This window comes from Cupressus sempervirens, chromosome 9, assembly GCF_028749045.1.
Source record: "Cupressus sempervirens isolate cs-2001-9-10 chromosome 9, ASM2874904v1, whole genome shotgun sequence".
Taxonomy (NCBI): domain Eukaryota; kingdom Viridiplantae; phylum Streptophyta; class Pinopsida; order Cupressales; family Cupressaceae; genus Cupressus; species Cupressus sempervirens.
In genome coordinates, this window is record NC_143126.1 from 768,794,789 (window position 1) to 768,818,291 (window position 23,503).

Genomic DNA, 23,503 nt, shown 5'->3' on the forward strand with positions numbered 1-23,503 from the left:
GAATATCCTTGGAAGCTTGAAAAATTAAAGACACCTCTTAATTCGTAGAAATAGATGATGCCATAAAACCCCATCATTAGTGAGTAATAATAACTCATAAAATTTATGTCTCCAAAAATTTAGAATGCCCATAACTCTCTATAAGCAAGTTAGAACCGACATAAAATTCACCAAATTCACCATTGTCGTGGTGTATTTAGTGAGCACAACTAATTGACCTAGTAATAATCATACAATTTATAAATTAAAATATTGTATACACTCGTTGAACTCCTAAAATCCTATTTCTATGCGAGTAAGAAAAAGAGACCTATACAAATATAAAATATACAAATAATAGACTTTCTGTACAGATGATAGAGTTTACTAATTAGTAATAACTTGCAATGCAGATAGTAAACTTCTAGTTATAGCATGCAGTGCTCGTGGGATTTTTTCGAGTTATTAGATACAATGCAAGTGGTCAATTTTATCTTCTAGTTATAACTCAACAATGCAAATAACGAACTTTTTCCCCTTTCTGCAATACTTAAACTTACAATATTTTATACTAAAACAACAACTAGAACCTAATCCCCATTGCACTGACTTCATCCACAAACACAATGAAAACATGTGATGAATGGGGCCAGATGTTCCATCACCGCTTTCTGATTTTTCTGAAAAATAGAGGAAGTCGAAAGGGACGCAAATGCCGTCAAGCTGTAGGAATCCACCTATGGTGGTGACAATGATGATGATGATGATGGTGTTGCAGAGGGCCGAGTGGTGAGCGAAGGCCGCATCTTCACAATTTCATCGTCAAGAGCGCCAAGCTTCTTTGCCGCTCGGCTTGCTTCGAAGAATCGTTTCACAGAATCCTGAATGTACTTGTTCCCTTCTCTCACACTCATATTCTTCCCTACTTCTTCCGGGAAGCTTTTCAGAGTGAAATCCCCATTCAATACAGCTGCTAGCTGCAATAGTTCTTGCTGAAATTCGGAGAGCTGAGCATCCTCATTGGCCTCCCCCGGTCGTATCTTTGGAGGGTCCGGCAGCTTAACTGAAACAAAACCAAACAACTACTAAGATTCCAATGCACTTCAATTTTATGATAAAATTGTGGCAGGAGTTTACCTGGGCAATCAGTTCTTGGTTCAGTTCTGCTCTGGATAAGGGATTCAAATGTGCCAGCCCAAGCATCTCTCTTTGTCAAGAAAGGGGATTGCAGGTTGAACATCTTCTTCACAGTTGCAGGAATCGATGAATGCTCGTACTGAGAAGATGCAGAAGGTCCAGAGGGGCCGTGGACAACTGTAAAATACCCAACAAGTGAGCGATATGAAATCAGAGCATAAAATTAATGGGGGAACTGGAAGAGAAAGAAAGGTTTCATTAAATTAATCACCTGTTCCTTTGTTGATCCAGGGGGAGATGGCAATGGTGGGGACTCGAACGCCCAACCTGTCGAAATTGAAGAAGTAGGGGTCAGGACCCACAATATCATCAGGCGAGGGGACATCCCGAACAGGGGTGGGAACGTGATCGAAGAATCCGCCATGCTCATCGTATGTAATGAGAAACAAGGTCTGGTTCCACTGGGGACTCGATCTCAGCGTCTCGTAAACCTCCTTCACAAATTTCTGCCCCTCCGCCACATCATGAGATGGATGATCATCATTCGCAGGCAACAGTTTCGTGTCCATGTATCTCTGCTCCACCACCACATAATTGGGGAGCTTCCCCTGTTTCGCGTGGAGCTTGAATTCCACATCATAAGCATGGAATTTGGTGACATACTTGAGCTTCCTGAGATTCTTGTAGAAGAGAGTGGCGGGAATGTTCTGGTAATAGATCCCGAAAGAGAGCCCCGATTCATCAATGGAGTCGAAGATGGTTTTCTGAGGGTACCCTGCTGCCAACAGCTTGGCAACATTGCTGGTAGCGCCATGGGAAGTGGCGGAATGGACATAGAGCCTGTTGGGCTGCGTTGAAGAAGGAACAGATGCGAACCATCTGTCGAAGACTGCGAATTCGCTGACGAGTGTGTTGTAAACGGGCACAACAGAAGGGCGGAAGCCATTCATGACGGTGTGAGACATGTTGGGTCCCATGGAATTTGCCTGCAGGACGAATCCGTTCATGGGTGGGGGATTTGCAGAGGTGTCGTTGGAGCCGAAGATTTGTTCCCTGATGGCTCCGAATGAATGCCCCGGATCGGGATCCACATACTCTGCCTCCTCCGTGAAGAAGATTTTCTCCGATTTGGGATCCCCTGGAGAAACGGGATTCGATTCCTGCCCAGTCACGCCGTCAATTTCTGGGTTGGACTGCTTCATCCAGCCCACCATGTGGTCAAAGGATCGATTCTCCATCACCAGAATTACTATGGTCTGGATTTGGCCGGCGATTTTGCTCTTGGCTGCGTCTCCGCTTGTGAGCAGCAGAAGAAATAGAGCTGGCATTGCCGCCATTAATGGCCGCCTGGAGCTTTGCTTCCTCCTCATCTTTGGATGGATGGATGAGCGAGTACAATGTGGCAACTGGCACTGTGGGGTTTAAGTGGAGTCAGATAAAGTGTGTGTGCGTGTGATAAGCTGTTGATGCGGTAGTGGAATGAGACGGACAGCCGATATGAATCTGGTGGCAGTTGGCCACAGGCTGCATTCACCGCATATGCTTTTTATTATTCGTTTCGTATCATTGTCACCCTAATGATCCCTTCATCTCCTTTTTGTGTCTCTCTCTGCTCATCAAAGTAAGCATATTCATTGCCTACTAAAACTTGATCAACTCAACAACACATCGAAACTCTTAATGACACAGACCAGCAAAATGCTACATAGTTCCGGCGTGTTTTCTACTCTTATCCTGTTATTTGAGTTTAATTTTACATAGATTTTGAGAGTTTGTCTTTTTTGTTTACTTGTTTGAGTTTGATTAGACATTGATATTGGGAGTATCTTTTAGCACCATTTTTTTTTTTTTTGAGTTGGTTCTAATATAGACATTGGAGGTATACATTTCAGCATCACTTTTTTGTTTGAGTTTCATCCAACATATACATTGAGTATTAGTCTATTAGCACTATCTTGTTGTTTGATTTTGGTTCCTTCATAGACTTTGATGGTATGCCTTCTTCTACAATCTTGTTGTTTGAGCTTAATCCTGCACATGCTTTTATAGTGTGTCTTTTACCACCATCTTTTTTTTTTGTGGTTGTTGCTTGATCCCACAGACTTCTAGGGTAAGTCTTCTACCACAATCTTGTTATTCGAGCTCGATCTCACATAGACTTTGACACTTAGCCTTCTACCGCCATCTTGTTGTTGAGGCTTGATCTTACATAGACATTGAAGGCATTACTTTATGTTTTAGTACATGAAACATAATTAAAGAATTATCATTAAAAATAAAAATGTTTATAATAATAGTTCAAACATTGAATTGATATGGCAATGGAATCATCTTGTCCTTGGAGATTAATATCATAGAGACTTTGAGGATATTGTTCTTTTTTTAACTATATTAAAAATAATTAAAGAGTTTTCATTATAAAAAAATTCAAAGTAGTTGGTGATAATTGTTCAAAAGTTGAATAGGTATGTTAATAGGACCATCTTGCTGTTTGAATTTGATTCTACATAGACTTTGACGGTATTATTCTATTTTTTAGTACATGAAAATAATCAAATTAAATTAGTTTATAATAACTATTCAAAAATTGAATCGATATATTAATAAGATCATCTTGTTGTAACGGGGGACCACTCACCTTTAAACATTCCTAAGCTCTATTTTAAACAAGCGAACATCATATGCACTATTTTCCTCTCTAATAAACTTTTAATATATTCATTATTTTCTTCTCTAATAAACTTCTAATTTATTTTTTTCCATAAGCAAGTTTTTACCTTTCTTTACAAATGGCAATGTTGGCTACATCGGCTATAACAAATGTTTGTTGTTAGTTTGTGTGAAGTTGTGCCTTAAATCCCTACTTTCTACCTTCATTATCTTTTAGTTTGTTTATTACTAGCAAGAAATAGATCATTGGCTGACAATCTCTTCTTGAACCAACCAAATTGTAGAAGCATGACTTCTCCCCAACTCAACATAACAAGGATAGAAGCAAGAACCCTCCCTACCTTCATAGTTGTACCTAAATATGGAGGAATGTTTTCCAATGATCTTCTCAGTGACATCATTGCCTATGTTCTGTTCTTTTCATTCTCCTCACCCTCCATTGTGTACTTCTCATTCTCCTTGCCCTCTCTGTTGCATCCACCTCCCCCCGAGGCGCTGTTATTTCTAATCTTTGACCCTTCATTTCTGCTTGTAGATGCTGCTCTCCATGCATGTCATCTTTTCCTTGTACTTTTTGATTTTCTCCGCATATTGCTAAGTGTAAAATTTCTGTCATAATCTTGCTGAAAGAAAGGTCAAATTGCAAGATTAAAAAAATAGAGAAAAACAGAGCTTTAGAATAAAAATCTATTAATCATTGATTGATCTTACAATATGCATAATAATGCATGCTTTATACAAAGTAATACCATCAGTTGCAAGAAAAAACTATGGTGGAGACACGAACTAAGTCCAAATCTAACTTGCAATTAACATGCAATAAAGAAAGGAGATTGTGATGACTAGAGCATAAAATGATGATTGGAAAATCATGCACTTACTGAAACGTTGAGTTAGAATTATAGTTAAAACTATTTATATGACATATTCTCAAGCTAGAGCTTTTAGCCATGCCATTAAAGCATAACACAGAGCTAGAATAAGAAGAATACAATTATATAGATGACCCAACTTTAGGAAAGTGAGTCGACATATACAAAGCCATTAAGCTACCTCTTTCCTCATCCTTTATTTGTTTTCCATTTAGGGTTATAATTTATTGTTAGTTTCAATTATATGGTTGGCCTAGGTTGTCATAGAAATTCGTCACTATCCATCACTGATTCTAATTTTTATCTTTTGAATTAATAAATACATATAAATGATTTTCATTTGTTAGGTAATGGTTGTTGACCTTATGGTCAAATCATTTTTCAATTAGTGCCAAAACACTTGATTATTTGGTTGGTCACATTACTATCGAACTTCACAGTGTTAACCAAGCTATTGTAGTCTTAACCAAGCCTCATAGTGTAAATCGAGTAGTTGTAGTATCAATTAAGTAGAAAGTAAGTGTTAATTGAGCAGAATAGAAAGACAATGTAAATCGAGTTAGTTGTGTTAACAAAGTAGAGCAAATGTAGTGTTGACCGAGCTTTAGTGTCAACCAAGCTCTATAGTGTTTGTCGAGTCATTAGATTTAACTAAGTTCGAGCCTACTCCCAAGTGATCAATGTGGAGCAAACACAAGTGTCAACCGAGTACCAAAGATTGATGAGTTCATTGTGTTGCCGAGTGTCAGAATATCACTCAAGTGGTCTTCGAAACTCGAGTATGAGCAGTAAGCCAACTTGGTGAAGATTGTTGAATTTGATATTGTAGCTGACTTTAGAAGATAATTATTTGGATTATTATATATGTAAGATATCTTGTCATATCCAAATTAGTATATGTAACAAGTATGAATGTGAATTGAAGAGTAAAGGCTATAAGTAAGATAAGGAAAAGTAGAGTCTCATCTATCACAACAAGGTGATCTTTCTACATCAAAGGAATCTCATTGAACAAACCAAGTTGCAAAGCAAAGACCACCTATTGGCTCATCCTAACAAGTGCATCAGCCAAATCCTCTAACAAGGTGGACTTAACAGTCTTATGCAAAATCTCCTAGAACCGAGTACATACTTCATTGTATTGTATAAATCCTCTAGCAAGGTGGACCTAACAACCCTTATTGCTCCTAACAGGATAGATCATCAAAAGTGATCATTTGTAAGCCTTAACAAGCCAACTTTATACTGCAGTACTAAAGCTTGTGGGTATCATCCCCACCCCAGTTTTTCTTTCTATTTGGAAGGTTTCTGGGTTACCAATTATTGTCTCAAGTGTTATGAATGTGTTATTGCTTTCAATCTTTCATGCATGCAATTAGATCAAATTAGCTTAAAGAGAATTAATTGGTGAAATGAAGTAAAAATTTTATTGGTTCCTGATTCACCGCTCCCCTCTAATGGCAACATTCTCAAACTTGTCAAAAAGAATTTGTCTAGTGGATTTAGATAAAATGGTTTAATCCATTTATGGAGAAAGGGTTTTTGGTGAATCTCAAGCTTGTTATTTGTGATTGGGCTCTTATTATGAACGATTTTTTTTATTATGCACTTTATGTTTTGATGAATTGGATTCCTATATACTTTTAAGGGGGTGTGCATTGAGCTTTTACAAACTGTATTTCCAAAAAAAATTACCCTATTTGAACATGTTTATCTTCTCTATTATTGGAGTAATTCTCTCATATTTTAATTGGGTTTGCACAACCAAATAAATGACAACATGAATGGCTTTTATGGAAATGATCACCTCTATTAAAGTTTTTTTGTGATATATTTATATTATATATTTAAAGGTGTGAAATATTTATAGGAAGAATTGGAACAACTTAAGTGAATTTAGTCTATATAGTTTAAATCTTTATAGATTAGAGAAGATTTATTAAAAATGTCACTTATCTAAAATAATCCACAATTCGCAAAACAAATATTATATCTGCTATAACAAAATCTAAAATTGAATTTTTTAATTTTTTTTTACAATTTATATCTTACACTATAAAGTTATGTTGAAATATAATTGAATATTATAAAGCCTTAGAACATAAATCCTAGACATAATAAAATGTTCTTAAATATTATACAAGTAAGAAAATTAAATTCTAAGAACTATACATTTTATTTTAAGAATTATTTTTAGTTATAATTACTAGTTTACATACTAAAAAAAATCTACAAATCAAATGCCTCTTTGCAAGTCCATAGTCATAACAAAATTTCAAAAGTTTGAGTGATCTTATTAAGAATGGCTTGATCTTATGTTTTTACTATTTGCTATTATCACGTGACTATAAAATATAATGAACATGAATCATAAGACTATTTTGTGTATTGAAGACAATTTGAAGAAATAAAGTAAACAATTTATTAAGGAAAAAATACTTGATAGAGTAGAAATACATTTTTCAAAGTATCTTGAAAAATAATATAAATATATAAAAAAACTAAATTTATCAAGATATGGTGGACATGTAAATAAAAAACTAAAGATAATACTTTCATACTATTAACTTAATAAAACTTATCATTATCAATAAATATTCGTCCAAAAAATAAAAGATAAATGCTAAATTATAAAAAGAAATAATTATTCACATTTTCTAAAATTAAAATTAGAAAGTTACAATTATAAGAATATTTTCAATACTATTTATTTAAATTATCTTTTACTAATGATTTCTTATTTTAAATAAATATTTTTAATAAAAATATAATATAATATAAATAAACATGAAGATGATATCCAAATATTAAATTAACTATTCAAATTTTCTAAAATTAAAATTAGAAAGTTACAATTATAAGAATCTTTTCAATACTATTTATCTAAATTATCATATACTAATAATTTCTTATTTTAAATATATATTTTTGATAAAAATATTATATAACATAAATAAACATGGAGATGATATCTATATCTTAAATTAACTTTTGTCTTATAATATTTGATTCAATACTTGATTTGCTAATAATTTTTTACTTGTACGATTTTAAATATTTTATAAATATAAATATGCCTTTGTCAACTCAATTGTGTGTCAAAGTTACTTTCGAATACTGAAACGTCTTGTTTTTAAATATATATATTATAAATCAATTATAATGCTTACAACTTGAGAGCGATGTCCGTCTTAAATATCGTTCTAGTGTGAACACCAGACAAATGTTTTGGGAAATTTCCAGCCGTCAATCATAATATATTCGTTGTCATATATGGTACCCGTGATTAATTAATATCCACAACTTTGTCATGCGTGACTCACAATATCTACATTCATTATGATCAAACATGAGGAATTGAAATTGTGGAAGCAATTAGAAGGGGGAGGGATTTTGTTTTTTCCCACACTATGTTTTGAAAAGGACTCGAAGTTAAGTTTCGCAAGCAATATATTTGTGTTTTTTAATTTTTAATAATTATTTTAAGGTAACTTGCTCTGAGCAAGCATCTTCTTTTTCCCTCTAAGTGTTTATAAGTGTATACGGAATAGTTTTCAATTTTTACAAATTTAAAATGTCAATATTAAAATTTCATGTAGAATTTTTTTTACATATTTCTTTTCCGTGTTTAGTGGTGGAGAACTTGTATTCTTGAAAGAGAGGTCACAAGTTCGAATCCCTCGGGGGGAGTAGGGTATGTACGCCTCGTTTGTAGCGCCAAGTGCCTCTCGAAAAAGAGTATGAGGTAGTCCCATATCACTGTCACCATATGTAAACCCAAAAACTATGGCATAGTGTCGTGGACTATAAAACCCACTTACTTACTTACTTACTTACTAACTAAATTTGAGTTTTTAAAAAAATTGTTTAGTTTAGCCATAAATAATCTGACAAAGTTTACAAGTAGATATCCAAATTTAGATTTTACAATCATATTCATAGATAATTTTACAATTAAAAACTTGCCAATTTAGGCTACTTTTCCAAAAAAAATTATGAAATATTTTAAATATAAATTTATGAGAGACAAGATTTAAATTCCTTATATATTACATATCCTTGTTTTATATATATGAAATGCTTAAAGAATTTTAATTATATTTTTTAAATAGTAAAATTATCACCAAACCACCACCTTTACCAAATCTTGTATGGAAAATCACATGAGGCATATATCTAAATCTCCACAATCAATGTCTTAAACTTCGAGCATGGATACTATTGAAGTAATACTAAGAATCATTCATTAAGATAGATTGTACTTGCAAGAAGTATTCTAATTTCACTAATAGAAAACAAATATTAATTGAATAGTCTTAAAAAATACTATATAACACCACTCTTTAATTATATAAATTATGTTAAGGTAAATAATGTTTTTGAAATAAAAATCGACCAAAACAAGGGCATTGGCCCTTACAACCAAAAGTTGACAACTAGCACACTACCAATAGAAATAAGCAAAGAGCAACCACTGTTACAGAGAACAACAATTAGTAACCAAAAAATAACACACGATCATTCACAACTATCAAAGTATCATTTATACTAATTCTAAAAACTATAGTACTAAACATACTATGATTGTTCAGAACATAATAACTGTTGGCATAAACAAGCCAATTGAACCATCTATGATGAGACCAAAATTTGCCTTTATTTTATGATAGTTTTAAGATACTTTGTTAATACTCTGTTTTATCTTTGTCAAAACATTTGTGGACCTATGTTTACCGAACCTATGATAAACCTATGGGTAGAAACTATGCCATCTTTTGCTAATATTATATATAGTATGCAATATTTCATATAGTTATCAAAATGTGTGTTCTTATATTTGAATTTAATTTGATAAATGTTTATTTGCAAACATGTCTTTGTATTGAAACTAACCTGTTAATGAAGACTGAAAGATGATTGGAGAAATTCAAAAGTTAAAGCGCCAGTAGTATTCAAGGAGAAGAGAACGCTAAGGAGTAGCCACGACGAAGAAAATTTGCAATGGTTCCAGAAGACATGGTAGTGAGTAAGGAGGAGCTATGAATACTTATTACCTTCTCTGCATTTACTCTTTGGCGAGTGGATGTCCAGAATTTATTAATCCTACCTTAAGTTGTTATTCCTTCTTCCCGCCTTTGGTTGTTATCCTCATATTTTCTCTCTTGTGGATTTAAAGCTAGGTCATTTAATTTTTTGTTATGGAATAAGTGTTAATTTCCTATATATAGAAATTGACCCAAGTGTGTTAGTTTTTAGCCAGTTAGAAGAAATAGTTTATAAGAATAGATTGTTAAATTTTACAGTTATGTGTTATGTAATGGATTTCTGAAATCTAATGATATAGTTTTTGGCTTCTATCTTGTGTTAGTAGTTTAGTGAAGCTAACCAAGGGGGCCCACTTGGAAGATGGATTAGATTAGGATAGAATAGATTTACTTCCAAGCATTCTTAGTTTTGTAAGTAAAAGTTGTAAGTTCCTTCCTGTAGCATTGCACTTTGTGAATGTTCCTGTAGCATATGTGAGAACAGTTATAGTGGATGATCTGAGTTGGAATATTTTTTATCCTTTCATTGTATTTCCAGTATTCATAGAGTTAAGTGTGTTAATTTCTTGCAACAATAGTGTAAGTTCTTTTCCTTGCATTTTACTTTCCTGCAGCATAAGCTTAGTGACTCATTAAGAGACCTAGTGCACATACTGTGTCGACCATTTCAAGTACACGTCCTTGGGTTGACAAGATTAAATGCACCTCATAGCAGGAAAAATAGTCCTTAGTTTGAATATATTATTCCTAAGCATATCCTAGAGCATGACTATGATACACCTATTGTGAGGTGGATCATTTTTTTGGCATCATTGTTGGGGATGGTGTCAAGCTAGGAGCCATCTTGAGTCATAGTTCTTAGATAATTTTTTTTTTTGTCATGCCCAAATTTTACAAGTTAAAATTCAACCAACAATTTTTTTTTTGAATGGTGAACTTAATGGTAAAATATATAAATCTATACTTGCTATGTACGTTCTAATGAATGGTGAGCAAATCATAATAACCTATTTTAAAGAATTTTAGCTTAACCTTAGATCTATCATTTAAAACTAACATGTACCCACATATTAGACTTAGACACTTCCTTGATATAATTACAATAAAATTAAAATTAAAATCAAATAAAACTTAAGTCATCATTCATAATTCTACAAAATATATAAAATTCATAATCTAGTTAGGATTTTAAATAAATAAAATTAAAATCCTCTTTAAAAGGAAAAAATCTTAATATTATCCCACATAATTAGATAGTTTAAAATCTATAAGTTAAAATTTTGAATTTATTTCACATTATGACATAATAATTTTATTATTATTATTTGTATTTATTCATTTTTTAAAAACATTTAAAAATTAGATTAATGTTACTTGTTTTATCAAAGTATTACAATGGTTATTATATCATGATTATTAATCAACACACCTCTCTCAAATTCTAACAGCAATATTTAATCTTCTAGTTAATAATAACATCATTACCTTATAATAATTAAGATTACCTTTTAAAATTTATAACTTATAGATAATCAACCCACTTAATATTTGTCATGCCCAAATCTCGAGGCAAGAAACACAAAAAAATAAAATTTAAGTTAAAAATTAACATACTCTAAGTTTGATATATTTGTATTCATAGTTAAAGTATAAGTTCTCTACATAACATCTTAAGTTTATAGTCTTGAGGAGGAATTGAATTGTTAAATTTATACTCTTGTTATAAAATTGATATTGACATTTGTTTCGTCACTACATAATTTTTACAATATATATATTTAAAATTATTGTATGACAATTTTAATGAGTACGGGTCTAATTAAATGGAAATCTCTAATCGAGAACCAACTTTAAGAAATATCACATCTAGACATATACCTAATTATACTTTATTTAACTTGATTTAATTAAATCTAAATTTAACAATTACTAACAACTTCTCTATTAATGCTAACTAAAAAAAAAGGTCATAGCTAACACTAAGCACACTAAAACTTTTAAACATATTAATTAAATTTACTATTTAATTTAAAACTAATTTCCAAATTACTTTACAATCTAAACACTTATAATGGATACTATTGTATAATTCAACTATCTTAAATTTAAAAACTTTACACAAATAAAACATACTAATACTAATATATTAACAAAAATCTAAATCAACTATATACTTAATACTAAAACTAACTAAATCTAATGTATACTAACTAAATTTAATATAATCTAACTATATTTAATATAAACTAACTACCCACCCCATAACTCTAACACCCTACACCCACATCACATCTCCCTCCAATCCCTCATGCGCAATTCCCTAAGACTGGGTGCTTTCCAAGCGCTTACCAAGGAGGTGTGGCACTCTGCCCAAATCCACGAAAGTGCGGACCACTATAGTGATGTGGGTGACCAAGGTGAAAAGGATAGTTTGCTTTCTAAAAAAACCAAACATATGCACCTCCAACCACATGTTTCCCCATTGCATGAAGGCTAAGGAGAGTACAGGGTGATGTCACCCATAATTGCATTAAAATTTGATTAAAGGGTTAAGCCTGGCCTTGTCCAAACTGACGCCTAAGGAAAAAAAAAGAAGACAAGATATGCATTAAATTTTTAAGAGTTTTGACCCCCATAACTCCCCAATCACATCCTAGGTGATGTTCTTCCCCAATCAAATTGATTTGCAAGGAATGCTATAAATAGGGTCTGCGCCACATTTTCTTTAAAGGCATTTATGGAAAAAGTTTAGTTGTTGGATCACTTAGGATAGAATTTTAGGATATTTGAAGGATAGATATTTAGAATTATGATTATATAAATATTCTTTCTAATTAAATTCTTTTGATTTAAATTTAAAAGAGCATCAACAGAGAATATTCTCTGTTTTCCACAAATGTTTTAATTTTGCTTGCCCATACAAAAACCAAAGAGTATTTTGCTCTTGGGGGGAAATTTTTTTTTCCTAAGTCCTTATTTTTCTAAGTATAGATTTTCAATTTGACTAAATTGCCAAGGGGATTAATTTTTATATATATTAATCTAATAGGACTTGTTACAATCTAAATAAACCAAGAATTTGAATGATCCATTCTAACAACAATTTAAGATTATTTTTTTTGGTTTTCAATAATCACGAAAAATGAACCTACGATCACAATATAATTTTCGTCTCAACATATATGAAAATTGAATTTTGCCTAATTGAACATCATCATCATTTCATCTTATTTTTGATATTCATCCATATAAACGAAAAATACGAAAAACCTCATGAGAAGCAATAATACTCAATCACTATTTTATTGGCAACCTGATTCACGGCTCTATCGGGAAAGAACCAGGAAGAAAACCTAGCGTCATTGCCATTACAACAAATTTTTTAAATACAATTTACATAGGATTCCAATCTCGAAATTACAACAATCAAATTAAATTTCTTTCATGACCCTTATCAAGGGATCCATATCATTTTCTGCCATACATTGCTAAGATCTTGGAGGGAAGGAAATCTGACTAGGTGATAAACAACATAACAAGCAGACAAAATCAAACATTCATATCCATACTAGGTTTTCACAACAGGATTCAACATTGAATCAAAACTAGGGAAAGGTGGATTTTTCCAATAGGAGATGTCAGACACAACATCAAAATAGGTGCCCAATCAGGGATATAACTCAAGAACTTCCGTTCTTCCATTCTTACGTGCCAAAACTCATACGTGGTTTGTGCTGATAGCTAGGGGCCCATAACACCCTACTCTCTCTCCCTCTTCTTGTCCTAAGAAGAGACTCTACACTGTTGGAGTCCAACTGAATAACTTTCTCAAAATTGGCCACTTCTGCCCTATCCAAGGGTAAGTAATGCCAAAACACACATACAAGAAAACTTCAAAATTCAAACAAAACATGAAAGAAAAGCATTCAAGAAAAGATGGTTTCAATCCTTCCTAATCATACCCAACACACATACAAGCATACCAATAAACAACACAATAGCATAAGCATGAACCAAGCATGAACAATCTGAACAAAGGAGATGAAGAACTCCTACCTTCACAAAGAGGTTATGGTAAAATGAACAAATTTAGAAGAGCTTTTCCTTCCTTGCCTTTAATCTTCCAAGACTTCTCTCTAAAAGTAGAGATTGGGTCACAACCAAAACTACTCAAAAAAGGCCTCTAAATAAGATCCAAACTCAACCACCAAAAAGGGAAATAACTTCCCCCACTTACCTAAAAATCTAGAAGTTTCTAACTCAACCAAGCTTAAGGTTAACCTCTAAGTGGAGTTGAGGTTATTCAACTCATGGTAACAACTTTCAATTTTCGCACTAAGGCAAAAATAGACTTTTTGAGTGACCTCAAAAGTCAACAAAAGGGGCTCAGGGGGTGGAAAATACCCCCAACCCATACCCATACCCCTTGGGTATAAAGATTTCATGTTTTAAGGCCTTAGGAATTGATTTGGGACCCAATAAAAGCTAAGAATATTTAGGACCATCTAACAACTCCAAAATGAAAATTAAGCACTGATCCAGATTAGGGGTGACTAAACTTGATTAAAAACAAATGAGTGAAAATGACACTAACTTAGTCCAACTTAGGTCCAAAGGTTACACAGATAACCCTAACTAGCATGCTAGAATGCATAAGCAATTTCATGAGTGTCAAGTGACACTATAAGAACACAGTTACAAAACATTAACATTTACTGATCATGAAAAGATACATTCATACATCTCACAATACAATTAAGTTATGAACAACAAGGTTTCCATGAATGACACATAGGGATTAGTTCCATTCCTTCATCGGGTTTCTTGGCTAAAATATCGTGCACACTCATTGCACACATCAATAGCCCCATTAAATCACATGCACATATGTATATACGTATTAGGGAATCACTTAAATTAAAACATACATCTATCAATCAATTAGGGTTTCTCTCGTCATACTCATATTCTTAATCATTACAATTTCAAAATCAAAGTGTTAATCCTGCATTTACTTCACCAACATACATGTTCATAAAGCATTAAATGACAAACTCAAATATCCGAGAGTAAGCATCACACAACATGAAATAATATAATATGTTCAAAGCATCAGATAATGTCTCGACATCTCAAGTCGTGAGTATCAAAATAATAATAATGTATCACTATGCTACGATGGGTCGGGGCGAGGCCTCACATCCTCCCCCACTAGGCATGAACTTCCTCCTGGAGTTCATAAAAAAGATAAGGGCATTGAAATCACATCTATGCTACATCCTCCCATGAAGTTGTGACATCATCATAACAATCCCATTGGACCCTAACCTAGTCTAGCTCTTGGCCTCAAAGTGCTAGGGTCTGTTGGGCAATAATACAGATAGGCTCCAGTGCTAGCTATCTGTCCGACTCCACCTGCAAAGCATCCCAATCTATAATATGAGACTCATCATAAATGTATCCTCTAAGTACTAAAATGTGAAACACATTGTGGATGCGTGATAGGCTAGGTGGCAAGGCTAAATGGTATGCAACAAGTCTTATCCTCTCTAGGATCTCGAACAGTCCAACAAATCGAGGTGCCAACTTAGAGCCCTTTCTGAATCAAATCGAACTCTTGTGTGGTTGCACCCTCAAGAACACTCTATCATCGACCTGATAATCTCGATCTATCCTCTTTACATCAGCATACTTCTTTTGCCTATCTCGTGCCTCTCTCAAGCATTATTTAATCAGGGTCACTTGTTGCTCCATTTCCTTGACTAACTGAGGGCCGATAGATACTCGATCCTCGATCCTATCCCAACTCAGAGGCATCCTGCAAGGTCTCCCATAGAAGGCGTCATAAGGTGGCATACCTATGGAGGAATGGTGCCCATTTTTATAGATGTAGGTATTCCTCCTGCTTGACCTGATGATCCATCACATACATACGTAGCATGTCCTCCAAAACCTTATTCACTCGCTCAGTTTGACCATCAGTTTGAGGATGGTACGTTGTAGTAAAGTTCAGCCTAGTGCCCAAAGTTTCCTGCAACTCTCTCCAAAATGAAGAAGTGAACAATGAGTCTCTATCAGAGATGATCTTACGAGGAACACCATGGAGTCTGACAATGTCTCACAAGAACACCTGAGCTATGTCTCATGTTGTGTATGTAGTACGCACAGGTGAGAAATGGGAAACCTTGGTCAACGTGTCAACTGTCACCAAAATGGCATCATGGCGGCAAGATGACATGGGGAGACCAATAATGAAATCCAGAGATATAGCCTCCCATTTCCACTCTACAATCTCATGCAGCTGAAGAAGCCCACTAGGATGATGGTGCTCCACCTTCACCCTCTGACACTCAAGGCATCTCACAACTATGCTAGCAATCTACACTCTCATACTTGGCCAATGATACAACTACCTCAAATCTGCATGCAACTTCTTAACATCAGGGTGAGCTGCATAAGGTGCTCTGTGAGCCTCAAGTACAATGAGCTTGCACAAACCCCCAATGGAAGGTACTTACATATGTCCTCTATGACGCAAAAGTCCATTGGACTCCAAGGAATACTATAAATACTTCCCTTACAAGGGTCTGTGAGAATGCACTATCTGACTCACTTCTGCATAAAGCTCATCAGCTGGTAAGTGCTATAAGATCCGCTCTCTTAAGTGAGTGCAAGTAGTCATAGATGAAAGCTCATGGTGCCTTCTAATTAAGGCATCCACAACCACATTCTCCTTTCCCTTGATGTAATGAACATCAAAATCATACTCACAAAGAAACTCCATCCACCTTCTTTGCCTAGCATTAAGGTTCGGCTGAGAAAATATGTACTGCAAGCTCTGGTGGTCAAAATGAAGCTCGAATCTATGACCTAGAAGGAAGTATCACCATCTTACTAAAACATGAACCACTGCCTCAAGTTCTAGGTCATGAGTAGGATAATTGATTTCATGAGTCTTCAACTTCCTAGACTCAAAGGAAATAAGTCATCCATCCTGCACAAGGACTACCCATATACCATCTAAAGATGCATCGGTGCACACCAAAAAATCTGTAGAAGGATCTGGTACTACAAGAATCAGTGCACTCATGAGGGCTCTCTTGAGCTCTTGAAAATCTCTATCACACTTCTCTATCCACTCGTACTTCTTCCCCTTCTTCTGAAGAGATGTGATAGGGTGTGCCAATTTAGAGAATCCTAAAATGAAACGTCGATAATAACCTGCTAGCCCCATAAAGCTCTTCACTTCAGTGACACTGGTGGGTTCTGGTCAATCCATAATGGCCCTAATATTTGATCGGTCTACTGAGACACCATCACCAGATATAACATGACCCAAATAATGTATCTTAGGTATGTAGAACGCACACTTTGACAAGCTGCCAAACAATTGATTCTCTCTCAACTTTTGCAATACCTGCCTCAGGTGCTCTTCATGCTCTTTCTCATCATGAGAATAAATTAGAATGTCATCAAGGAAAACAACCACAAACTTATCCAAAAAGGTATAGAATACTCCATTCATGAGGCTTATGAATACAGCTGGAGCATTCGTGAGGCCAAATGGTACCACGGTGAACTTGTAGTGACCATACCTAGTACGAAAAGTAGTCTTGGGGATATCACTATCCACAATCCTCAACTGATGATAACTCAACTTTCAGATCAATCTTTGAAAATACTTGAGCACCCTGCAATTGGTCAAAGAGATCATTGATTCTAGGAAGAGGATATCGGTTCTTGATGGTCACTTTGTTCAATTGTCGATAATCAAAACATAACCTAAGTGACGCATCCTTCTTCTTGACGAAGATCACTGGTGCACCCCAAGGTGACACACTAGGTCAAATATGCCCCTTCTTTAAGAGTTCCTCCAACTGAGCCTTTAGTTCACTAAGCTCATGAGTAGTCATCCTTTATGGTGCTCTCAAAATTGGCTCGGCCCCTGGCACAAGATCTATATGGAAATCCACTACTCTAGGTGGAGGTATACCCAAAATCTCTGAAGGAAACACATCTGCAAACTTCTATAGGATTGGAAAATCATCAAGGGATGGCTCCCCCTCTAAATCTTCCTCTTTGTCACTAATGGTGATAGCGAACAACTGACAACCCTTTTGCATGCACCGTATAAGCTGCATAGCAGAAATCATACAAAGGGATACAGGTCTCTTTACTCTGAAGATCTCCCTAGAGATACCATCATCATCCACACATTCCACCCTCTTTTGTCGATAATCCATCTTAGCACTATGGGCATAAAGCCAATCCATGCCAAGAACAACATTGTAAGAACCTAGAGGAGTGATGCATAGATTAGACATTGTGGACATGTCTCCAATCTACATCTGAAAATTCTGTACCATGGAACTAACTGACACTCTGGCTCCTGAGGCTAACTCTACTTCCCAACTGACATCTTGTCTAACTGCCACTAGCCCGCAATGCTCCACCACATATGGAGATATAAAAGAGTCAGTAGCTCCAGAATCAAATAAAACTGCAACCATACAACCCTGTATAATACATGTAGCCTCGATAACTATGGCCTGATGCTCAGCTTGGAAGTTGTCAACCACTGCAAAAACTCTATGGAATCTACCCATGTCACCAACTGTCAGCTCTGAAAAAGCCCCCCTCTGTCTACCAAATACCTGTCCCTGCAGATAATCTCTAGTAATACGATCCATGCCACTACAAGTGTAGCATGGTCCTCGGGTATAAGATCATGCACCTTGTGATCCTGACTGTTGTGGGCCTCCTGACCTACTAGATCCATTGTATCCACCCCTAGAATATTGTTGAGTCTTCACTAACTGTGACTAAGGGGCCTGTACTTTCTGATCCTGCTTGGGACCCCATGATTGCCACCGCTTGGGCTTGAAGACCTGATATCCCTGAGAAGGCTTTTGTTGCTATGGTTTCTGCTGCTGAGTTTGTTGGCCCTTAGAGGACCCTACAGTATAGTTCTAATTCTCTTTCCAAGGGGGTTTCTACTAGGTAGAGTTTTAGTTCTGAGACCGGTCTTGTGACTCCTGTCTACCTTGAGTATCCTCAGCAACTAGTGCTATCTCCACTACCTATCTAAAGGTGGTAGGGAAGGCCATTCGAACTAGACCCTGAAGTGAGAAATTCAAACCCATGATAAATCGATGTACTCATAGTTTCTCATCCTTCATGTATTCAACATAAGGAAGGAGCTCGAGAAACTTGCTCTCATACTGAGCTACTGTAAGACCCCTCTAATATAGAGAATGAAACACCTCTATCTGCTTTTGTTTGAAATGCTCTAATAGGTACCTCTCTTGGAATCTCTCCAAGAATGACTCCGATGTGAGGGTATCCATCCTCACTCCTCCTATAGTCTCCTCCTGATGCCACCAACTGGAGGCATCTCCTCTCAGCCAATGGACTACTAGATGTGCCTTTAGATTACTCCTATATTGACACAATCCAAAGCACCATTGTAGGCTCTGTAACCATGCCTCTACTATTGTCCCCTCAGTGGAACTGGTAAATAATGGTGGCCCGAGTCGAATCAATTCCTTGATATCATCTCCTATATGCCTAGGAGGTTTGTCAAGTGGGGGTCCTCTCTGGTGTATTGACTCACCCTTGTGCTCACCCTAACCCTCTAACTGCCTCGATGGGGGACTCCTAGTCCTCTCTCTACCTTCGGGCCTGCCTCCTCCGGGTCCCTCTGCTCCCACTACGAGAATCTACTGACCTAGCTGAACTACAGGTACTACCCTCTATTGAAGTACACCGATCAAATTTTGAAGTGCATCTATAATGTCCTGGTTTGGGTTCAGTGGTGGTGGAGGTGGTGGTGGTCCATCCTCCTATCTCGCTCTACCACCCCTTGCCCTACGACCTTTGCCTCACCTGTTGCTTCAAGTAATAGGAGGCATCTACACAATTAAATGTTTGAGTTAGTTTTCAGAAGCACAATGGTCTAAGGTTCCTAGTGTTGAAACATGGCCTCTAATACCAAAATGTCATGCCCAAATCTCGAGGCAAGAAACACAATTTTTTTTTTTAAACTTAAAAATTAACATACTCTAAGTTTGATATATTTGTGTTCATAGTTAAAGTATAAGTTATCTACGTAACATCTTAAGATTATAGTCTTGAGGAGGAATTAAATCGTTAAATTTATACTCTCATTATAAAATTGATATTGACATTTGTTTCATCACTACATAATTTTTACAATATATATATTTAAAATTATTGTATGACAATTTTAATGAGTACGGATCTAATTAAATGGAAATCTCTAACTGAGAACCAACTTTAAGAAATATCACATCTAGACATATACCTAATTATACTTTATTTAACTTGATTTAATTAAATCTAAATTTAACAATTACTAACAACTTCTCTATTAATGCTAACTAAAAGAAAAGGTCATAGCTAACACTAAGCACACTAAAACTTTTAAACATATTAATTAAATTTACTATTTAATTTAAAACTAATTTCCAAATTACTTTACAATCTAAACACTTATAATGGATACTATTGTATAATTCAACTATCTTAAATTTAAAAAATTTACACAAATAAAACATACTAATACTAATATATTAACAAAAATCTAAATCAACTATATACTTAATACTAAAACTAACTAAATCTAATATATACTAACTAAATTTAATATACTCTAACTATATTTAATATAAACTAACTACCCACCCCATAACTGTAACACCCTACACCCATGTCACATCTCCCTCCAATCCCTCATGCGCAATTCCCTAAGATTGGGCACTTTCCAAGCGCTTACCAAGAAGGTGTGGCACTTTGCCCAAACCCACCAAGTGTTGACCACTGTAGTGATGTGGGCAACCAAGGTGAAAAGGACAATTTTCTTTCAGACAAAACCAAACGTATGCACCTCCAACCACATGTTTCCCCATTGCATGAAGGCTAAGGAGAGTACAAAGTGATGTCACCCATAATTGCATTAAAATTTGTTTAAAGGGTTAAGCTTGGCCTTGTCCAAACTGACGCCTAAGGAAAAAAAAAAAAAGACAAGATATGCATTAAATTTTTAAGAGTTTTGACCTCCATCACTCCCCAATCACATCCTAGGTGATGTGCTTCCCCAATCAAGTTTATTTGCAAGGAATGCTATAAGTAGGGTCTGTGCCACATTTTCTTTAAAGGCATTTATGGAAAAAGTTTAGTTGTTGGATCACTTAGGATAGAATTTTAGGAGATTTGAAGGATAGATATTTAGAATTATGATTATATAAATATTCTTTCTAATTAAATTCTTTTGATTTAAATTTAAAAGAGCATCAACAGAGAATATTCTCTGTTTTCCACAAATGTTTTAATTTTGCTTGCCCATACAAAAACCAAAGAGTATTTTGCTCTTGGTGGGGAATTTTTTTTTCCTAAGTCCTTATTTTTCTAAGTATAGATTTTCAAATTGACTAAATTTCCAAGGGGATTAATTTTTTTTTAAAATTAATCTAATAGGACTTGTTACAATCTAAATAAACCAAGAATCTGAATGATCCATTCTAACAACAATGTATGATTGTTTTTTTTTTTTGTTTTCAATAATCACGAAAAATGAACCTACGATCACAACATAATTTTCGTCTCAACATATATGAAAATTGAATTTTGCCTAATTGAACATCATCATCATTTCATCTTATTTTTGATATGCATCCATATAACTGAAAAATACAAAAAATCTCATGAGAAGCAATAATACTCAATTACTATTATTGGCAACCTGATTCAAGGCTCTGCCAGGAAAGAACCAGGAAGAAAACCCAGTGTCGTTGCCATTATAGAAAAGTTTTTAAATACAATTTACATAGGATTCCAATCCCAAAATTACAACAATCAAATTAAATTTCTTTCATGAACCTTATCAAGGGATCCATATCATTTTCTGCCATACATTGCTAAGATCTTGGAGGGAACGAAATCTAACAAGGTGAAAAACAACATAACAAGGAGACAAAATCAAACATTCATATCCATACGAGGTTTTCACAACAGGATTCAACATTGAATCAAAACTAGGGAAAGGTGGATTTTTCCAACAGGAGATGTCAGACACAATACCAAAATAGGTGCCCAATCGGGGCTATAACTGAAGAACTTTCATTCTTCCATTCTTACATGCCAAAACTCATACGTGGTTTGTGCTGACAACTAGGGGCCCATAACACCCTACCCTCTCTCCCTCTTCTTGTCCTGAGAAGAGACTCTACACTATTGGAGTCCAACTGAATACCTTTCCCAAAATTGGCCACTTCTGCCCTATCCAAGGGTGAGTAATGCAAAAACACTCATACAAGAAAACTTCAAAATTCAAACAAAACATGAAAGAAAAGCATTCAAGAAAACATGGTTTCAATCCTTCCCAATCATACCCAACACACATACAAGCATACCAATAAACAACACAACAGCATAAGCATGAACCAAGCATGAATAATCTGAACAAAGGAGATGAAGAACTCCTACCTTCACAAAGAGGTTATGGTAAAATGAACAAATTGAGAAGAGATTTTTCTTCCTTGCCTTCAATCTTCCAAGACTTCTCTCTAAAAGTAGAGATTCAGTAACAACCAAAACTACTCAAAAAGGGCCTCTAAATAAGATCCAAACTCAACCACCAAAAAGGACAATAACTTCCCCCACTCACTTAAAAATCTAGAAGTTTCTAACTCAACCAAGCCTAAGGTTAACCTCTAAGTGGAGTTGAAGTTATTCAACTCATGGTAACAACTTTCAATTTTCGCACTAAGGCAAAAATAGACTTTTTGAGTGACCTCAAAAGTCAACAAACGGGGCTTAGGGGGTGGAAAATGCCCCCAACCCATACCCATACCCCTTAGGTATAAATATTTCATGTTTTAAGGCCTTAGGAATTGATTTGGGACCCAACAGAAACTAGGAATATTTAGGACCATCTAACAACTCCAAAATATAGATTAAGCACTAATCCAGATGGGGGGTGACTAAACTCGATTAAAAAAAATTAGCGAAAATGACACTAACTTAGTCTGACTTAGGTCCAAAGGTCACATAGATAACCCTAACTAGCATGCTAGAATGCATAAGCAATTTCACGAGTGTCAAGTGACACTATAAGAACATAGTTACGAAACATTAACATTTACTGGTCATGGAAAGATACATTCATAAATCTCACAATACAATTAAGTTACGAACAACAAGGTTTTCACAAATGGCACATAGGGATCAATTCTGTTCCTTGATCGAGTTTCTTGGCTAAAATATCCTCCACACTCATTGCACACATTAGTAGCCCATAAAATTACATGCACATATGCATATACGTATTAGGGAATCACATAAATTAAAACATACATCTATCAATCAATCAGGGTTTCTCTTGTCCTACTCATATTCTTAATCATTACAATTTCAAAATCAAAGTGTTAATCCTGCATTTACTTCACCAACATACATGTTCATAAAGCATTAAAAGACAAACTCAAATATCTGAAAGTAAGCATCACACAACATGAAATAATATAATATGTTCAAAGCATTAGATAATGTCTCGACATCTCGAGTCATGAGTATCAAAATAATAATAATGTATCACTTTGCTATGATGGGTTGGAGCGAGGCCTCACAATATTACTTGCTAATCTAATGCAACTATTTAACCCGCATTTTAAAATTTAATATTTCCCTTCAATATCACCCCCATCTTACTATATTTTAGAAGTTTCTATATTTTAAGTGACTTTTTGGGAGAAAACTTGTTAGAAACATTCTAAAAGCAAT

General features: G+C 34.9%; 1 protein-coding gene across 1 annotated transcript; it reads right to left on the minus strand.

The window, feature by feature from the left end:
- Positions 1-494: 494 nt before the first annotated feature.
- On the minus strand, positions 495-2,512 carry LOC149540953 (non-specific phospholipase C2-like). Its single transcript, XM_089802023.1, has 3 exons — positions 1,388-2,512; positions 1,117-1,293; positions 495-1,042 (listed from the first exon to the last, which is right to left on the minus strand). The coding sequence occupies exons 1-3, from the start codon at positions 2,484-2,486 to the stop codon at positions 717-719; spliced, it is 1,602 nt and encodes a 533-aa protein (XP_089658149.1). The 5' UTR covers positions 2,487-2,512; the 3' UTR covers positions 495-716.
- Between the last annotated feature and the right edge of the window lie 20,991 nt (positions 2,513-23,503).